Below are 19,665 nucleotides of genomic sequence, written 5' to 3'. Positions count from 1 at the left end.
GGGGCGCGGCTTGGCAGGGGGCGGGGAACTAGCTGCGCGGGGTGTGGCCTTGATCAAGGGGCGGGTCTTAAGAACCCATTACGTCACAGGGAAGTAGCTGTTGCGAGACGAAGCCCAGAGTATCACAAACACTCAGGGAGCAGCTCAGTAGCACAAGTGGATTGCAGTGTGGCTTCACAGCACCAGTGTCCCAGGTTCGACTCCCTGCTGGGTCACTGTCTGTGCAGAGTCTGCCTGTGTTGTGTGGGTTTCCTCTGCTTGCTCTGGTTTCCTCCCACAATCCAAAGATGTGCAGTTTAGGTGGATGGGCCATGATAAATTACCCGTTGTGACCAAAACGTTGGGGGGTGGGGTGGTTACGGGGATAGGGTAGAAGTGAGGGCTTAAGTGGGTCAGTGCAGACTTGATGCACTACTCCCTTTTTAGTCTCTTGACTACCCTTTTGCTGAGGTTTTGTTTGCACTTCAGTCCCTGATCTATGGGCACCTGGTGCGAAAAGGGACAGGGAAAACGGTGGACCTCCTCAGGAACCTGCTCCTGGGCCTGGCCAAACTCGCCATCACCAGGTCCAAGCAGCAGGCGACTGAGGGTGTCATCCGGCCAGACTGTCTCCCTTCTTCCGCGGCTATGTTTGCGTCTGGGTGTCCCTAACGAGGGAGCATGCGGTGTCATGGGCACCATCGAAGCGGTGGCCACCATAGAGGCTGGATTGCTTTATAGACCCTCTTAATCACATTTTGATTGGATGTTTGGCAACTTTCTACTGCTCTTTGTGTTTGGGCAGTGCCCCTACCAGGAGCGTCCCGTTTTAAGTTGTCCCTGAGCTTGTTTCTGTTGTTGTATTAAGTTGATCAACCTCAAAAGACCACCAACACATCCCAGCAACAAATAAAAGAGCTATTTACTTGCATAGGCACACCACAACTTTGGCCAGGAAAGCAGGCAACTAAGAAATGTATTCCTGTTTTGATTTGGACCAATTATATTCTGTTTTCATAAATGCTGTACTTCTGGGAACCAGCGACCGTTTTAATCTGTAGATAGAAACAAAGTCAAATTTCAAATAAAAACATGAGTTCAGTCGTTGCGAATCCTGTGGCAAATAGCTCTACTCCTGGCTTCCTCATGCCTGTCCAAGGTACAAGTAATGTGTGATGGAATACAATTGGCCAAAATGTGAAAATGGAGTCTAACCCGGATAAGTGAGGCCATGCATTTTGGTCGGAAAATGGGCTAGCAACTTATTATCTAAATAAGGAGAGACTTTGGGGTACTCCGTTGCACAGGGATCTGGAGGGGCGGGGGGGGGCACAGAAAATTAGCATGCAGGTATAGCAGATAAAATAGAAAGTGAATGGTCTGTTGGCATTTATAGCTAAAGGAACAGAGTATGAAGGTAAGAAGTGTTGTTGTAATACAAGGCATTGGTGAGACCACATGGAGTATTGTGCACAGTTTTATTTGAAGAAAGATGTAGTGACTTCGGAGGCAGTTCAGAGGAGGTTCACTAGGTTGATTCCAGAGATGAAGGATTTGTCGTATGAAGAGAGACTGAACAGTTTAGGCCTATAGTTTAAGAAAATGAGGGGAGATCAAATCGAAGTATTCAAGATGACAAAAGGCATGGCTAAAGTATATGTGGAGTGGATGCTTCCCTTGTGGGGTATTCTAGAATGAGAGGTCATAGTCTTCGGATAAGAGGAAGAAAATTTAAACAGAATTGAGGAGAAACTACTTCTCTCAAAGGGTTGTGAATCTGTGGAATTCGCTACCCCAGAGTACTGGAAAAGTGAGTAAATTTAAGGAGGACTTAGATTTTTAATTGGTAAAGGGTTGAAGTGTTATGGAGAATGGGCAGGACTGTGGAGTTAAGGCCATGATGAGATCAGCCATGATTGAATGATGGAGCAGACTCAATGGGCCAAATGGCCTGATTCTGCTCCTATATCTTATGAACTTCACAACTTATGGACGGCAGTAGTTCAAGAGAGTAGCTCACCATCACCTTATCAATGACATGAAAATACTGGACAATCCCAGTGGGTCACAGCATCTGTGGAGAGAGAAGGGAGCTAATGTTCTGAGTCTGGATGACTCTTTGTCAAATGCCTTGAGGACCTGTGTTCGAATTGCATATGGCAGATGGAGGAATTTGAATTTGATAAAAATTTGTAATTAAAAGTCTAATGATGACCATGGTACCATGGTCAATTGTTGTAAAAACCCACCTAGTTAACTAATGTACTGTAGGGAAGAACATCAGCTGCCCTTACCTGGTCTGGCCCACATGTGACACGATTATTGCCCACAGGGATGTGTAATAATCATTGGCCCAGCCTGTGCTGCCCACATCCCATGAATAAATTTTAAAGGATCGCAAGTAGGAAAGCATAAATCTAAGGTAATTGGCAAAGAAAGCAGTGGAGACATGCAGCAAGTGGATGCCCTGGCTGAGAGTGTTGTGGAGGCAGGTTAAATGAGCGCATTTGAAAAGGAATTGGATTATTATCTGAACCCAAGCAGAAGAAATGTGCAGGGTTATGGGAGGAAGGTGGGGAAATGACACTGGATGAATTGCTCATTCTGAGAGGCGGTGCAGAGATGATGGGCCGAATGGCCCTCCTTCTGCGCTGTAACAATCCTGCATGCCAGTCCAACAACTAAACTAACCATTCCTTCGAAATTTTAATTTATTTCTGCCTGAAGAATAAAATGGTTGTCGGTTCCCATAACAGGATGGAGCAGAAACAAATCCTGCATTAAATTAAATGCAACTGGTTTATAAACGGAATATGAGTCATTGGACCAAATTAAACAGGAATGAACTTGGCGCGACTCCGCTTTAAGAGCTGGTTGGTGGGTGATTGACAGCTGGTTGGTAGCGGGAGCCAATCGGAGCTGAGGGAGGGCGGGACTTCTGGTTAGCCGGGGCGGAAGTTGAGCTGAGAAGATGGCGACGATCAAGGTGAAGCAGGACTTACCCCCTCCAGGGGGGTATGGGCCTGTGGATTACAAGAGGAACCTTCCCAAGAGGGGTCTGTCAGGTAGGATGGAGGAAGAAGTATTTTGACTTTAAAATCAACCTCACTTTACCACAGTAAGTGGGAGAAATGTAGAGGGACCTTGGATTGAATACCCAAAAAGGTCAGAAAGGCCTACAGAATATTTACCTTTATTTGCTGAGACCTCGAGTGGAGGAGAAGTGAGGCTATGCTCCGATATTCTTCTAATTCTGCTACTTTGTTTAACGCCCACCATGGTCCGTGGGCCTCCTTATCTGAAAAGGGATATCGCTGCGTTGGAAGTGGTCCTGTAAAGACTTGCTGTCCTCGTTCCGATGATGAAGAAAGGTTGAGCCTCTTGGAGTTTAGAAGAATGAGAGGCGATCATGTTCACCGGATTGTTACGGTGCAGAAGGAGGCCACTCGGCCCATTGTGTCTGCACCGGCTCGCCAAATTATTTGCTGCCGCTCCCCTTCCTGTTCCCTGTGCCCTGCACTTGTTTCTATTCAAGTAATCATTTAATGCCCTCTTGAATGCCTCGATTGAACCCGCCTCCACCACATTACCAGTTGTGGGTTCCAACCCCTATGCACTCGCTGTGTGAAAATGTTTTTTCTCGCATTGCATGTGCTTCTTTTGCGCATCACTTTGAATCTGTGCCCTCTTGTTCTTGATTCTTTAACTAGTTCACAGTTTCTCCCTATGTTTTTGAAACATGTAAAATATTAAGGGAGGGGGAGGGGGCAGCGGCCCTAGCCTGGACCTTGGTGCCCCAGTCTACCCTCTCCCTTTTTTCTTTTTGTCACAAACTGTCCCTTGGGATCATTTGCTGTCAAGATCTGACATTCAGGGCAGCATGGTGATGCAGTGGGTTAGCCCTGCAGCCTCACAACGCTGAGGTCCCAGGTTTGATCCCGGCTCTGGGTCACTGTCCGTGTGGAGTTTGCACATTCTCCCTGTGTTTGTGTGGGTTTCGCCCCCACAACCCAAAGATGTGCAGGGTAGGTGGATTGGCCACGCAAAATTGCCCCTTAACTGGAAAAAACTGATTGGGTACTCTAAATTTTTTTTAAAAGATCTGACATTCATGCTGTTGCCCTTTGTAACTGGCATGGTCTGCGAGTAAGATAGGTCTTCTGGTGCTCTTCACTGTTGTGTCACAGCCTTGGTGCATTAGTGTCCACAGGCGGGCAGCACGGTGGCACAGTGAGGTAGCACTGCAATCTTATGGCGCCGAGGTCCCAGGTTCGATCTTGGCTCTGGGTCACTGTCCATGTAGAGTTTGCACATTCTCCCTGTGTTTGCGTGGGTTTTGCCCCCACAACCCAAAGATGTGAAAGAAAGGTGGCCATACTAAATTGTCCCTTAATTGGAAAAAATGAATTGGGTACTCTAAAAATGTTTTTAAAAATTAGTGTCCATAGGTGGTTAGCAAAGGACATGTGATGCTCCCCTTTCCTTTGTCTGCTCTTATTTGGACAGTCTATTTGGTCCTCTCTACTGTATCCCACAGCCATTAGCATGGCCATTTTTATTTCCTTGAATGTTCCCCCTGGGTCTGGTAAGGCTAAGCTTTCCAAACATGTTCCAGGTTAGGTGGATTGGCCATGCTAAATTGTCCCGTAGTGTCCAACGGTTAAGTGGGGTCACTGGGTTGTGGGAATCATAACTGTCTGTGAACCTGTTGTAAGAACTCAACAGAGTTCACGAATATCCCATTAGAGAGATGGAAACGAGCCACTATGAGACCACGCAATTTCAGTCTCGCATCAATGTGGGTGACTTAACCTGCCTTCTGAATTGGCCTCGCAAGTTGCCCAGTGGCAGCACCAGCATGGCAACTAGGAGATGGGCAGTAAATGCCAGATTGCATGTAATATTCACCATATGCATTCAATATGTGTCATACAATTCCCCTCCCATCTGTGCCCTATGGCCGAAAGGTCTTTGACAGTGACCTTTTTTCCCCATTGTGCCTCAGCTGTGGCTGCCCCAAGCTTTAATGCATTCCTCAGCACATTGTCCAAGGCTTTGGAATGCACCAGTCTGCAACACTCAGTCAGGGACAACACTTTGCACCGTAAGAGTAACAGTTTCAAATAGACCAAAGAGTATTTTTCGCTGAGTTGCTTGATGATCCTCCAGAAATTGCTGATATTTTTTCTCTGTGCCTCAGAATGCAAATTGATCAATGAGACAACTCAAAATACCCTTGCACCATTTGTAATGGCCCTTTTTGAATTGTCGGTAACGCTCCTATGACTGGACTGAATCACCTCCAGAGTGAAAAGTGTATGTAGAAAACCCTGAATATTATTGCACTTTTGTGATCATTTTGAAGCACAGAAAATAGGAGCAGGTGAGGTCCATTTGGGCCTTCGAGCCTGCTCCGTGCCATGCAATATGATAATGGTTGATCATCCAGTTCAGTAACCTGTTTCTGTTGTCCCCCATATTCTTTGATCCCTTTAGCCCCAAGAGCTACATCTAACGCCTTCTTGAAAACAGACAATGTTTGGCCTCAACTGCTTTCTGTGGTCGCAAATTCCGCAGGTTTACCATTTCTGGGTGAAGAAATCTCTCATCATTTCAGTCCTACAAGGTTTAGCCAATATCCTAGGACTATGACCCCTGGTCTGAACACTCCAGCAATCGGGAACATGTCATTTATCTCAAGAGGCTTGGAATATAAAAGCAGGGATGTACTTCTGAGGCTTTATAAAGCACTAGTTAGGCCCCATTTAGAATACTGTGAGCAATTTTGGGCCCCATACCTCAGGAAGGACATACTGGCACTGGAGCGGGTCCAGCGAAGATTCACACGGATGATCCCAGGAATGGTAGGCCTAACATACGATGAACGTCTGAGGATCGTGGGATTATATTCATTGGAGTTTAGGAGGTTGAGGGGAGATCTAATAGAAACGTACAAGATAATGAATGGCTTGGATAGGATGGACGTAGGGAAGTTGTTTCCATTAGCAGGGGAGACTAGGACGCGGGGGCACAGCCTTAGAATAAAAGGGAGTCACTTTAGAACAGAGATGAGGAGAAATTTCTTCAGCCAGAGAGTGGTAGGTCTGTGGAATTCATTGCCACAGAGGGCAGTGGAGGCCGGGACATTGAGTGTCTTTAAGACAGAAATTGATAAATTCTTGATTTCTCGAGGAATTAAGGGCTATGGGGAGAGAGCGGGTAAATGGAGTTGAAATCAACCATGATTGAATGGTGGAGTGGACTCGATGGGCCGAATGGCCTTACTTCCACTCCTATGTCTTATGGTCTTATGGTCTTATATTTCCTGCATCTAGCCTGTCCAGTTCTGTTAGAATTTTGTAGGTTTCTGAGATTCCCCCACATTCTTCTGAACTCCAGTGAATACAATCCTAACCGATTTTCAATCTCTCCTCCTATGTCAGTCCTGCCATCTCAGGAATCAATCTGGTAAATCTTCTCTGCACTCCTTCTATAGCAAGAACATCCCTTCTCAGATAAAGGAGACCTAAACTGCCCACAATATTCCAGGTGTGGTCTCATCAAGGCCCTGTATAATTGCAGCATGACATCCCTACTCCTGTACTTAAATCCTCTCGCAATGAAGGCCAGCATGCCATTTGTTGTCTTTCCTGCCTGCTCCACCTGCGTGCTTGTCTTCAATATACGAGGGCACCCAGGTCTCATTGCATATTCCCCTCACTTAATTTATAGCCATTCAGATAGATCTGCCTTCCTGTTTCTGCTACCAATAATCTCAGATTTATCCACATTATACTGCACCTGCCCTGCACTTGCCCACTCACTCAACCTGTCCAAATCATACTGATGCATCTTTGCATCCTCACAGCTCACCCTCTTGCCCAGCTTTGTATTGATTGCAAATTTGGAGCTATTACATTTCGTTCTCCTCTAAATCATTCATTTTATTGTGAATAACTAAGGTCCTGGTACCGATCCCTACTAGTCACTACCTGCCATTCTATCCATCTCAATACATTATCCCCAATCCCATGTGATTTAATTTCACACGCAAATGTCTTGTGTGGGACATTATCAAAAGCCCTCAAAGTCCAAATAAACCACATTCACCGGCTCCCCCTCACCAACTTTACTAATCACATCCTTGAAGAATTACAGCAGATTTGTCAAGCATGATTTCCCTATCATAAATCCATGCTGACTCTGTCTGAACCTGCCACTGTTTTCCAAGTGCACTGCTATAAAATCTTTGATAATGGATTCCAGCATTTCCCCCACTACCAATGTCCGGCTTACTGGTCTATAATTCCCTGTTTTCTCTCTACCTGCCTTTTTAAATAGTGGGGTTACATGAGCTGCCCTCCAATCTGTACGAACTGTTCCAGAGTCTATAGAGTCTTGGACAATGATCGGTAATGTGTCTACTATTTCTAGGGCCTCTTCTTTAAGTAATCTGGGATGTTGATTATCAGGCCCTGGCGATTTATGAACATTCAATCCCATCAATTTCTCCAACACCATTTCCCTACCAATAATGATGCTGTTAAGTTCCTCCCTCTCACTAAACCCTGTGTTCTCCAACATTTCTGGTATGTTATTTATCCTCCTTTATGAAGACAGAACCAAAGTATGTACTTAGTTGCGCAGCTATTTCTTTGTTCCCCATAATACTTTCCCCTGTTTCTGACTGTGATACACATCAATAATACACAACGAGTTGATAAAGTTAACTGAGGCTTTAATACATTAAACAGCAAGCCTCCAGCCTCTGGACCCGAACTGGGCCAGAGGCGGCGACTTGCCACTTTTATCCAGAAGCCCCGAGGGGAGGAGCCACAGGCGGAGCCAACCTGGACAAGCCCAGGCATGTATGATACAGTACAGTCCAGACAATAAAATCACGTGGTTTACCACAGACTGAAAGGGACCTACATTTGTCTTCACCAATCTTTTTCTCTTCACATATCTATAGAAAGCTTTACAGTCAGTTTTTATGTTCCCTACAAGCTTACTCTTGTACTCCCTATTTTCGGCGCCTTAATCAATCCCTTGGTCCTCCTTTGCTGAATTCTAAACTGCTCCCAGTCTTCAGGTCTGTTGTTTTTCTTGGCCAATTTGTATGTCTTTTCCTTGGATCTAATACCATCTCTAATTTCCCTTGTCAGCCATGGATTGGCCACCTTTCCCATTTTACTTTTGCACCAGACAAGAATAAACAATTGTTGCAGTTCACCTATGCGCTCTTTGAATGGTTGTAGTTGCCTATCCACCTTCACCTTTTTTAAGTAACATTTCCCAATCCATCAGAGCCAACTTGTGCCTCATACCATTGTAGTTTCCTTTTATTAAGATTCCGGACCCTAGTCTCAGAATCAATTATTCACTCTCCATCTTGATGAAATGTTTTTAATAGTCTTTCAGATGTTTTACAAATAAAGTATATTCTTGCAAAAAAAAGTAAATGTCAGGCTTGCCAGAGACACCCAGGTGTCAAGGAGGACTTTGGTCTCAACATAAGCTGTTCTCATTCATCTTAACCTTCTGATGTAAACTTTCTAATGTCTGCATTATTGGCCAGAAGTTCTGCCGCAGTTACTTGTACTTCAGTACAAGTGTGCTGTTTGTGGGGACCAAGTGCAGGTCAGGTGATTTGTTTTACGGAACCTGTCCGTTCAGTCGGTCAACTGCCAGTTTAATTCTCTGGCCACTCTGCGTCGGCCTCTGACACTAATCCAGTGAAGCTCGAGGAACAGCCCCGTATCTTTCAGTTAGGAACTTTATAACTTTCCAGACTCCGCAGTGAGTTTGACAATTTACTTATCCCATTACCATCTAATTTTGTCTTGCACCATCATTCCCTTTCGTCAGTTAATCTCTCCCGCTTCCCACCTTTAAAATTTTTTTTAGAGTACCCAATTATTTTCTTTCCAATGAAGGGGCAATTTAGCGTGACCAATCCACCTACCCTGCATTCCTGTGGGTTGTGGGGGGTGAAACCCACGCAGACACGAGGAGAATGTGCAAACTCCACACGGACAGTGACCCAGAGCCGGGATTCGAACCCGGGCCCTCAGTGCCGTAGTCTAGGGGCTAACCACTGCGCCACCGTGCTGCCCCTCTGCTTCCCACGCTTAATCTCTCCTGCTTCCACCCTATCACAGACCATTCCTTACCAGTTGTGAAGGTCAGCAACTTGAAATATTAACTCTGTTTCTCTCCGCGGATGCTGCCAGACATTTCTAGTATTTTCTGTTTTCACATTGCAGTCGCCACCTGTATTTTTATACCCGATAGGTTATAGCATGTTTGGGATTGGAATTGGAATTTTACTCTTTGGATACTACAAGCTGTTTAAGTGGAACAGGGAGAGAAGGTACGTTGAGCGCGCGATGTCTCATATACTTTATTCTTGGCTCAATTAGAACAATTGTGTTTTGAAAGTCAAAACTTAGCAATGTAGTTCTTCTGACCGTTTCGTTTTGGAGAAACATTCTGAAAGCTTACCCCATCCTCACTGTCTTTGTTTATTTTTTTAAGTTATGTGCTATTTGTTGATCGCAGTCAGTGTCTGGGCTGGCGGGGTAGTTACAAAACCTCACCAGTACATGAAAAGGAAAGGTGGGTTGGGTGCTGGTGGGAATCTAATTAGATAACTTTCTCAAAGCAGTCACAGGTTCAGTGAGTTGAATGGTTTAGTTCTGATAGCTCTCTGGTGACCTCTCCTGGAGAATTGTGCACATGTACACAGAATGGCCTGCCTCTGTGCAGACCCTTCGATGAAATCCACTGTCAAAAAGCAGAATTGGCAGCTTGTGGATGATATTCTGCCCTCTGGCGGAGGTCAGAAGGCAAATCTTCAATTTGGGAAATTAGTTACTTTTCCCGGAGGTGAGCCGCTTACTGTAATCAAACTTCACTGCTACCCTCATAATATCCATTTGTTTCAAACCACTTGTTTATCTCCCTTTTTAAAGAGACATTATAGACCCTACTTCAACTACAGTTTTCAGCAGAGAATTCCGCATTCCAACCTCCCCTAATTGATTTTGCGATTATTCTTTTTATAATCTCAAAGACTTTATCACTTCCAGTGGAAGGAAAAGCGCTAAATTTTAATCTCTTTCTCATAATCTTTGATTTATAGTGACTCTCTGCTCCACCTTCTCCATTGTATGAATGTCCGTTCTGTAGCGGGGTGCTATGTCTATCAGATTGACCAGAGTAGAGGCGAAAGAGGCCGGTGTGCTGGCCTTTGCGTCCCTAGTAGCCCGGCGAAGGATTTTGCTACAGTGGAAGGACGCGAGGCCCCCAAGCGTGGAGACCTGGATCAATGACATGGCGGGCTTTATTAAGCTTGAGAAGGATAAATTCGCCCTGAGAGGATCGGTGCAAGGGTTCTTTAAACGGTGGCAACCTTTCCTCGACTTTCTGGCTCAACGATAGGGTACTGGGACAGTAGCAGCAGCAACCCGGGGGGGGGGGGGGGGGGGGGGGGGCGTTGATTATGTTAGCTTATTTTATTTAAATTTGATTTATCTAATTTTAATTTATGGTTAAGTTCTCTTGTTTGGGGGGGGGGGGGTGGGGGAATGTGATACATGTGATGTTACGGTATGGGGGGAATTGTGGGTGTTATGGGGCTGTTAGTTGCATATTACTGCTTTTTGCTATACTTTTTGTTATATTTTCTGCAAAAAATTCCAATAAAAATTTTTTTTAAAAAAAACCAGATTGACCAGAGTTGCTGGATTATACAGCAGGTCAGTTAGCAACTCTAAAGATCCGCTCCTTGGCTGAAACGTTATGCTCAGATGTGAAAGATCCAACAGTGTTATTTCAAAGTGGGACCAGGGGAGTTCTCCCCAGTGTCCTGGCCAATATTTATCCCTCAACCAATGCCACTAAAATATTGACTCATAGAAATTACTGCACAGGAGGAGGCCATTTGAGCCATAATGCCTGTGCTAGCTCTTCACCTGAAGCTAGCTACAAGTGTCCCTTCCCTTTCGCTGTGTCCTTTTATATTCTGCCTTTATAAATACTTCCACGATTCCCTGATTTTAGAGTTCGAATAGCTCCAGTCGCGAGCAGCAGAAAATGGGGAGGACCAAGACGTAGTTGGATGATGGACATCATGTTGCTGTTGTTGATAAGCTACAGTGACGTGCGAGGAAGGCACAGGACAGACAAGGGTGACTACAAGAAATAGGAGCAGGAGTAGACCCCATGTCCTGTTGTGTCTGCTTTGCTATTCAATGTGATCATGGCTGATCTTGGGCTCCAGCTCCATTTTCCCCGCCTGCTCCCTGTATCCCTTAAAGAGATCAAAAATCTGTCTGTCCCAACATTAAATATATTCGATGATGGACCATCCACAGCCCTCTGGGGTAGAGAATTCCAACTATTCAGTACCCTTTTGAGTAAAGTATTTTCTCCTCATCTCTGTCCTAAATGATCAGTCGCTTATGCTGAGAGTGTTTTAGATTCCCCGATCAGCAGGAGATATGGAGGAGTAAGGCTTTTCAACGTTTTCTGTGTCTACAGTATCAAGCCCCTTCTGAATTTTGTAGGTTTCACTGATATCGCCCCTCATTCTTCTAAACTCTGGAGAATATAAGCCCCGTTTACTTGGCCTCTCATCGAAGACAACCCCTTCATCCCGGGGTTCAATCTAGTGAACCATTGCTGTCCTGCCTCCAGGACCGGTATATCCTTTTTTAAATGTGGAGACCAAAATTACACACAATACTCCAGATGTGATCTTTCCAAAATCCTGTACAACTGCAGCAAGACTTTTTTTTTATTCTTCTACTCCAAACCCCGTTGCAATAAAGTCCAACAGATTATCTGAGCATGATCACACTGTTGTTGGCGCGATCTTACTGTGTGCAAACTTCTCATTTCCTGCATTACAACAATGACTTCACTTCACTGTGGAACATCCTGAGGTTGTGAAAGATGCTTTAGCAATGCAAGCTCTTTCTTCATTTACCTTCTATGTCATTCCCGTACTGATAGCCGCATCTTAAGAGGACATTTTATATTTGTTTCCACAATGAAGAATGTATTTCTGTTTTCATTAACCAGTTTTAATTTTGGTTTTGTGAATCTTTCTTCCGCATTCATCCTGGGTCACATTTCCTGTTTGGTATATTTTTTTCCAGGCGCCTTCAGATTGAAGACTTGGAAGCCCGTGTAGCATTGCTACCTCTGCTGCATGCAGAGCAGGACAGGAGGCAAGTTTGAGAGGAGTCGCAAAGTGTGTTTGAGTGAGGAGATGGACCCCTTTGGAGTCACAAAATGTAATTGGTGTTAAATAAACACAGGTTTGGGTCAATGAGAGTCTAATTGTAAGTAACCACAAACTCTGGTCACTTCTTGTAAATGTCACACTTTGTCAACCAAAGCATTAATTCTATGAAACAGCAGATTGTGAGATACGATGAGCAATGCAATGGGTGAGGCTATGGCCTAAGCAAAGCTTTTAAAAGTTGTCCTCACTAGATGTTTTGCTCTAATTTCCAGCAGCATGTTTCTTGATCGGTATCACAGTGATGCAGTGGTTAGCACTGTAGCCACACAGCGCCAGGGACCCAGGTTCCATTCCGGCCTGGGGTGCCTCTGTGAAGTTTGCGCTTTCTCCCCGTGTCTGCATGGGTTTCCTCCGGGTCCTTCTGTTTCCTCCCACAGTCCAAAGAGGTGCAAGTTATGTGGATTGGTCATGCTAAATTGCCCCCCAATGCCGGGGATGTGCAGGTTGGGTTTACAGGGAAACGGTGGTGTGGGTGAGGGAGTGGACCTGGGTAGAGTGCTCTTTTAGAGGGTCGGTGCAGACTCAATGGACCGAACGGCCACCTCCTGTGCTGTAGGGATTCTGTGGATATGGATGAGGAATGGGGACAATCTAAGTGCGCAATAACGTAGCCGCTCAAAGTCCTGTTTCCCGAATGGACTGAATAATGAGCAATCATCAAGAGTGAGGAGATGATCTAAAACAAGTTCAGTACTTTGTTGGAAGCTTGGAAAACTTTACTAGAAGTGGTTGAGGTAGAGACCAATGTACCTTTTTTTAAAGGGGAAAAGGCGGATGAATATTTGAAATGGACAAAGAGATGGGCTGTGGGGAGAGAGAGCAGATCAGTTTTGATTTAACCTATCAAAGTAGTGGCACAAATATGATGGGCAGTCTGGCCTTGTTCTGAGCTATGAACATCAAGCTTTCCCCCCTGGGAGAGGGCCAATTTCGCCCATAGATGAATGCATTCGTACTAGTAAGTGGAATCTAAAATAGTACTTGTTTTGCTCTGCCTGGACTGTTTTGATTGGTCAACTTAAGCGGTGTGGCTGGCGCAGGCAGACACCAGATGCATGTGATCCACATGTAGATTCCAAGGGCGGTCATGGGTGGCTCTGGTCTGGGGGTGGAGGGAGGCTGTTGGCTTAGAGCAAAAGCAGCAGAAAGTAATGGGAGTCCATCAACAAAATCACCCTGGCTGTGAGGGACAGTGTGGGATTAGTGGGAGACATGGCAAGGGGAAAATGGAAGATGGATGAGATGATGAAATTAGTTAAGTGGTGGCAAAATGGCACAGAATTATATGATCCAACTTATTATTCAAAAACTATCCTTTGTGCTAAAAATGAAGATTCGGTAGATTTGAGTGCGAACATGTTAGAAAAGTTGATGGCTGAATTATGTGTTAGCATTGGTTGTACAGACAGAGATTATAACAGTCTACACCCTCCAGAGTTTCTACACAGTCGAACCCCATGCTGCTGCACAAAATTGACTCCAGGAAGCAGCAGTACTAATGCTACCTCAATCTTAAACAAGAGCTTTGTCATGCAACAAGATTGGTACTTAGGGAGTGGTTTTCTTCAATGGTGGATGCTGAAATTACCGCAGATTTTGGGGAAATAATGTTATATTCCTCAAATAATATCAAGGCCATCGTAATAAACCTGCCTTTTGAATTCGGGCAGTTTTTCATTTTCTGTAATTAGAATAAAAATCACAAGGCCAGGCTCCCAAGTTCACATACATTCCTCGGCCTGTTTTTACACAAGCACCTTTTATTTATTTTTTTAAAAATATTTTTATTCTCCACATTTTCAGCAAATATACACCCAATAACAAATACAATAGCAATCCCCCAATCAACAACCCCTTAATCATACAAACCTAAACCTCTCTTTCCCCCCCCCCCATCCCAAATACAAAACAAGAAAGAAAAAGAGAATCCACGGTCATCCCATATATTGTAAACAATAAACCATACGCACGACCTCCCCCCCCCATTTAATGTTCAATGGCATCCAATTCTTGAGAGTGCATGATAAACATTGCCCATGAATTCTAAAACCCTTCCATCTTTCCCCTTCACTCGAACTTCACCTTCTCAAGTGTTAAAAATTCCAGCAGGTCCCCCCTCCCACCACAGAGGCACAGGGCAGAGAAGCTGAGCTCCACCCAACAGGACCCGCCTTCGGGCAATCAGCACAGCGAAGGCAAAGACATCCATCCCTGCATCTGCCTCCAGCCCAGGCTGGTCCGACACCCCGAATATGGCTTCTCGGGGCCCTGGTTCGCAACTCTCTTGCACCACTTCCGAGATGACCTTAAAGACCTCCCTCCAATACCCCTCCAGTTTCGGACAGGCCCAAAACATGTGAACATGGTTTGCTGGGCTCCTCCCACAGTGCTCACACACATCCTCCATCCCCTCAAAGAGTCGCCTCACCCTCGCCCTCCTGAGGTATGCCCCTATATACCACCTTCAACTGTATCAGCCCCAACCTTGTGCATGAGGTTGAGGTATTCACCCTCCGGAGCACCTCACGCCACAGCCCTGCCTCCATACCCCCTCCCAACTCTTCCTGCCACTTTGCTTTAATCCCTTCCAATGAAACCTTGTCCTCCCCCAGTATCGCCCCATAAACGGGCACCTTTTTAAGTAGCTTTTTTCCAAAATGAGAAGTTTAGATTCTGTTAAAGTCTTGATCGAAAGGATAACTCAAAATCCTGTATTTGAAGAAGTGCTGTAGCAATGAAGATACGTTTGTGTATCTCTACGAATAAAAACAAATTTTTGTTGAAATTTGTCTTTCTGTTCTGCTTTCCTTTCATTTCTCTGATGCTCTGCCCCTATTTTATTAAGGACTCTGCGTCTTTTAAGAGAGAATCTTGAGGAAGAGGCTAAAATTATGAAGGATGTTCCAGGCTGGAAGGTAAACGGGGCTCATTTCATGTATTTGCTTTTCTTTGTAACAAGAAACTATTACAGTAGTGCTACTTTGTTTTAATTCATTCAGGGGATGTGGGCCTCACTGGCTAGACCAGCATTTATTTCCCATCCCTAATTGCTCTTGGGAAGGTGGTGGTGCCTCCTTGAACTGCTTGAACAGTCCACTTGGTGTAGGTACACCCACAGCGCTGTTAGGGAGGCAGTTCCAGGATTTGACCCAGCGACAGTGAAGGAATGGTGATATATTTCCAAGACAGGATGGTGTTTGATTCCCTCGGGATGTCCGTCATTCAGTTAGATCATAGCTGATCAGTAACTCGATTCAATTTCTTCATCTTCCTTGTGATGCCAGCAAAAAGATTAAGTGTTTACTCCTGACGAGCCTTATTTTAAGATTGTGCCTCCCTGTTCGTGATTTTTCTCACTAGTGGAAATAGTTTCTCCCCCATCAAATCCCATGAACATTTTAAACACCTGAATTAGATTGTCTCTCAGTCTTCTCGTTCATTCAAGCTGTCCTCGTACAAACCCTTGGTGTACTGTTCCGGTGAGTCTCTGATGCACTTCCTCCAAGGCTGTTTACAGTTTGATTGAAGTGGGGGTGGAGAACAGTGAATTTTATTTTGATATAAGTATCAGTGCGTCTGTACCTTCTGTCGCAGGTCGGCGAGAGTGTTTTCCAGACCGATCGCTGGACCACGCCATCGGTGGAAGAGCTGTATAACCTCCGACCTAGGGAGGAATATCTGCGAGCAAAGATCGGATTCCAGTGGTACGTGTGAGTGCCCTGTGAGGACCTTTACCAAGGATATGACCTTTGCTTCCCTTAAGGCCGTCTTCGTAAGAACTTTTGTTCCAACTGTGGTGTTGTTAATAAAATTAATGTATGTATTTTGGAAGCTGCTTTTTGTTCTGTTTTTGTTCAATTTGCATTATTATAAGAAATATCGGTTTAATCTGTGTGAAAGGATGAGAGACTTGTGCCTATTTGTCACATCAGGAAGCCCCAAAGTGTTTTACAGCCAAGGAAGTACTTTTTTGACATGAACTCACAGATAAAGTACATGAAATGTGGCAGCCAAACTACACACAGCAACCCCCGCAACTGGTAACGTGAGAATCAGCAGATAATCTGTACTCTGGTGATGTTGATTGACGGATGATTATAGTCCAGGATGCTGGGGTAAACTCCCCTTGCTTTTCTGATGTAATGCCATGGAATCCTTTACACGATTGTCAGGCAGGAATTTGGCTTAATGTCTCATCTGAAATATGGATTAGACAAGACTTTAAACACACTTGATAAATGTCTTTTAAGAATACGAGTGGGTTGGACAGGGTAGATGTGGAGAAGGTATCTGTACATGTGGGAGAATCCACATTAGGGGTCATAAATACGAAAGCTACTAATAAGTTCCCTTAATAAATAAGAATTTTTTTTCCGGAGAGGTTAGATTTTTGAACTTCCTGCCGCAGGGGGTGGTTCAAGGCAAATTGCTTGGATGCTTTCAAAAACAGACTAGACAAGTGAATAAGAAAAAAGGATTAGAGAGATTTACTGAAAAGGCTGAGATGAGGTAGATGTAATGGGGGAGCGATGTGGCGTGTAGACACCAGCACATCCTGGCTTGGCCGAATGGCCTGTTCAAATACTGTAATTTCTCCCTCGCCCATATCAATACTTTTTAGCAGAATCAGGAAATGGCCAGGATCCATCATTGCACTCCAATCCATGGGTCCTTTTGTGCAATTTATCGTATGTACTGACCCTCTCACTGCTTGTACCAGGACTACATGTGGGAGCTGTAAGTGGATTTAGTCCTGAAAGGACGACGTGTTCCTCTTTTGTCACATCGACCCCCGGAATTAAATATTGAGCCGAGAGCAATCCCTGTCCCAAACATAATAATCTTTATTAGTGTCGCAAGTAGGCTTAGATTAACACTGAAATGAAGTTACTGTGAAAATCCCCTAGTTGCCACACTCCGGGCCCTGTTCGTGTCTACAGAGGAAGAATTCAGAATGTCCAATTCACCCTACAAGATTCCAGGGTCCCCTGTGTAGGATTGTTTTTTTTTAAATCCGTCTCAAGCAAGAGTGTGATTTTTATACATTGTGAAAATGTAGCTATTAGATTTTGTGTCTCTGGTTTCTGCTGTTGATTTGTCAGGAGGCAGCTCCGCATCTTCAAAACTAATTGGGCAAAATTCATTGGGGAGGGACATGATGGTTGATGGAAATTAGTTGGGACAAGCGTACAGCACACAGTTGGGTGTCAAAATAACAAAGAATGACATTGACAGATCAAGGAAGTCCAGCAGGTTAGGCACCTGTTAATTGCTGATCACTGCTGAGCAGAAATCTAGCCAGACCGCACCCCCGAGCCCTGTGCCCAGCTCTGTCCAGACCGCACCCCATGTCCAGTTTTAGTCATCGAGTCTGTCAGGGTCAGAGGTAATACGGGAAATGGGCTCGAGATTCATCCCTAGGCCTGACTGACTGAGAGAGGAATTAGTACCATAATTTGAGATTTTCAAAGTGGCGTAGTAGAAATGATAGGTTTGAAACACTAACTTTGACACTGTACCTCTGAAATCAAATTTAGGGCAGATTATTCAGAAGGATATCAATACTTGGACCAAGGACCTTTTTGGTGCGAATCCCTTCTGCGATATTTCGATGTTAAATTCGCAAATTCTGTTCTCTAGTTTACTAATTTGTCACATAACCACATGACCATAACCTGTGCAGAAAATACTGGAAATATGCAATGCATTAAGCATCACAAAGATGTTCAGTGTGGACCTTGACACAAGATGCAGTCACGCCTGGGAATCCCGAGCCATCCTTTCTCGTGCTGGTTGGCACTGCTCCAGCAATTTGCTTTGTTCTCTTGTGATTGATAGTGAGTTACTCATCGCTACCAGTGTTGTGAACAGTGACTGTGCCACCAAGGTCTCAAATGTGCTTATCGATTTGCTTCAGCTGTTCCAGCTCAGAAAGCTGCCAGTTTTAAGGCTCACTTAAGGGATTAAACTCCTAATGTAGGTTGACACGAGTGCAATATTTCAAAGTCGGAACTTGCGGCCAGTTACTGGAAGGGCACTTGGCAATTTAGCTTGTTCAAATTGGGACAAATGAGATCCGTGGTGATAGGATCTCTGTATTGGTGGATGGTATTCCTGTAGGAGAGTTTATTCAGAGAAAGCAGGTGTATTTCAGCACTCTCTGGATATTTCTGGGAATTCATCGGTATATGAGAGTGTGTCGGCATACACAGGGCGATCCCGGGGAGTGTGTCAGCACATGCAGGGGGTCCCGGGGAGTGTGTCAGCACATGTAGGGGCCCGGGGAGTGTGTCAGCACATGCAGGGGGGTCCCGGGGAGTGTCAGCACATGCAGGGGGGTCCCGGGGAGTGTGTCAGCACATGCAAGGGGGTCCCGGGGAGTGTGTCAGCACATGCAGGGGAATCTCGGGGAGTGTGTCAGCACATACAAGGGGGTCCCGAGGAGTGTGTCAGCACAAGCAGGGGGGTCCCGGGGAGTGTGTCAGCACATACAGAGGGATCCCAGAGTGTGCGCCAGTATTTACAAAGGATCTCCGGGGAGTGCGCCAGTATTTACAAGGGATCTCCGGGGAGTGCGCCAGCATTTCTTGGGTATTCACCCAAACACGTTCTGGAAACCACTGGCTTGAACTCTTGCAACTCTCCAAGAAGAGTAAAGAGTTCTCTGTGTCTGATAAACGGTCCTCCAACGTAAATTAATTAGTCCTTCAAATGCAACAAGATCCCATAAACAGTAATGAGATGAAGTGGTTATTATATTTGCTAACAAACCAACCATCACTGCAATTATATGTGAAGCACCTCAAGACATTTCTGAGATGTAAGTGAGCGTTATATAGTCTTCAAATCCGGGGCCCCGCAAGGATGCGTACTTAGCCCCCTAGTATATTCCCTATACAAACATGGCAAAATTCTTCTCCAACTCCATCTACAAGTTTGCTGATTTCACGGCCATAATGGGTCGGATCGCCAACAACGATGAGCCAGAGTACAGAAGGGAGATAGAGAACCTAGTCGCGTGGTGCAAAGACAACAATCTCTCCCTCACTGTCCGCAAAACAAAAGAGCTGGTCATCGACTTCAGGAAGCAAAGTGTCATACACACCCCTGCCCGCATCAACGGGACCGAGGTGGAGATGGTTGACAGCTTCAAATTCCTAGGTGTGCACATCACCAACAATCTGTCCTGGTCCATCCACGTTGACGACCAAGAAAGCACAACAGCGCCTATACTTCTTCAGGAAACTAAGGAAATTTGGCATGTCCACATTGATCCTTACCAATTTTTACAGATGCACCATAGAAGCATCACAGCTTGGTCTGGCAATTGCCTGGCCCAAGAACGCAAGAAACTACAGAGAGTCATGAACATG

At 45.0% G+C, this 19,665-nt stretch overlaps 1 protein-coding gene across 1 annotated transcript; it reads left to right on the top strand.

The window, feature by feature from the left end:
• Positions 1-2,899: 2,899 nt before the first annotated feature.
• On the top strand, positions 2,900-16,123 carry ndufa13 (NADH:ubiquinone oxidoreductase subunit A13). The gene is made up of 5 exons (XM_038777301.1): positions 2,900-3,044; positions 9,274-9,352; positions 12,144-12,215; positions 15,138-15,207; positions 15,887-16,123. The coding sequence occupies exons 1-5, from the start codon at positions 2,951-2,953 to the stop codon at positions 16,004-16,006; spliced, it is 435 nt and encodes a 144-aa protein (XP_038633229.1). The 5' UTR covers positions 2,900-2,950; the 3' UTR covers positions 16,007-16,123.
• The last annotated feature ends 3,542 nt before the right edge of the window (positions 16,124-19,665 follow it).

Source organism: Scyliorhinus canicula, chromosome 18 (assembly GCF_902713615.1).
Source record: "Scyliorhinus canicula chromosome 18, sScyCan1.1, whole genome shotgun sequence".
Taxonomy (NCBI): domain Eukaryota; kingdom Metazoa; phylum Chordata; class Chondrichthyes; order Carcharhiniformes; family Scyliorhinidae; genus Scyliorhinus; species Scyliorhinus canicula.
The sequence above is the reverse complement of the archived record's forward strand: the minus strand, read 5'-3'. Positions and strand labels throughout refer to the sequence as shown.

What these genes read in the sequence shown, in the direction of transcription:
- ndufa13 (XM_038777301.1), top strand. Translation starts at nt 2,951, where the DNA reads ATGGCGACGATCAAGGTGAAGCAGGACTTACCCCCTCCAGGGGGGTAT. An exon ending in TCCCAAGAGGGGTCTGTCAG is followed by an intron (nt 3,045 to 9,273) that starts GTAGGATGGAGG and finishes TATACCCGATAG; the next exon opens with GTTATAGCATGTTTGGGATT. An exon ending in CATGCAGAGCAGGACAGGAG is followed by an intron (nt 12,216 to 15,137) that starts GCAAGTTTGAGA and finishes TATTTTATTAAG; the next exon opens with GACTCTGCGTCTTTTAAGAG.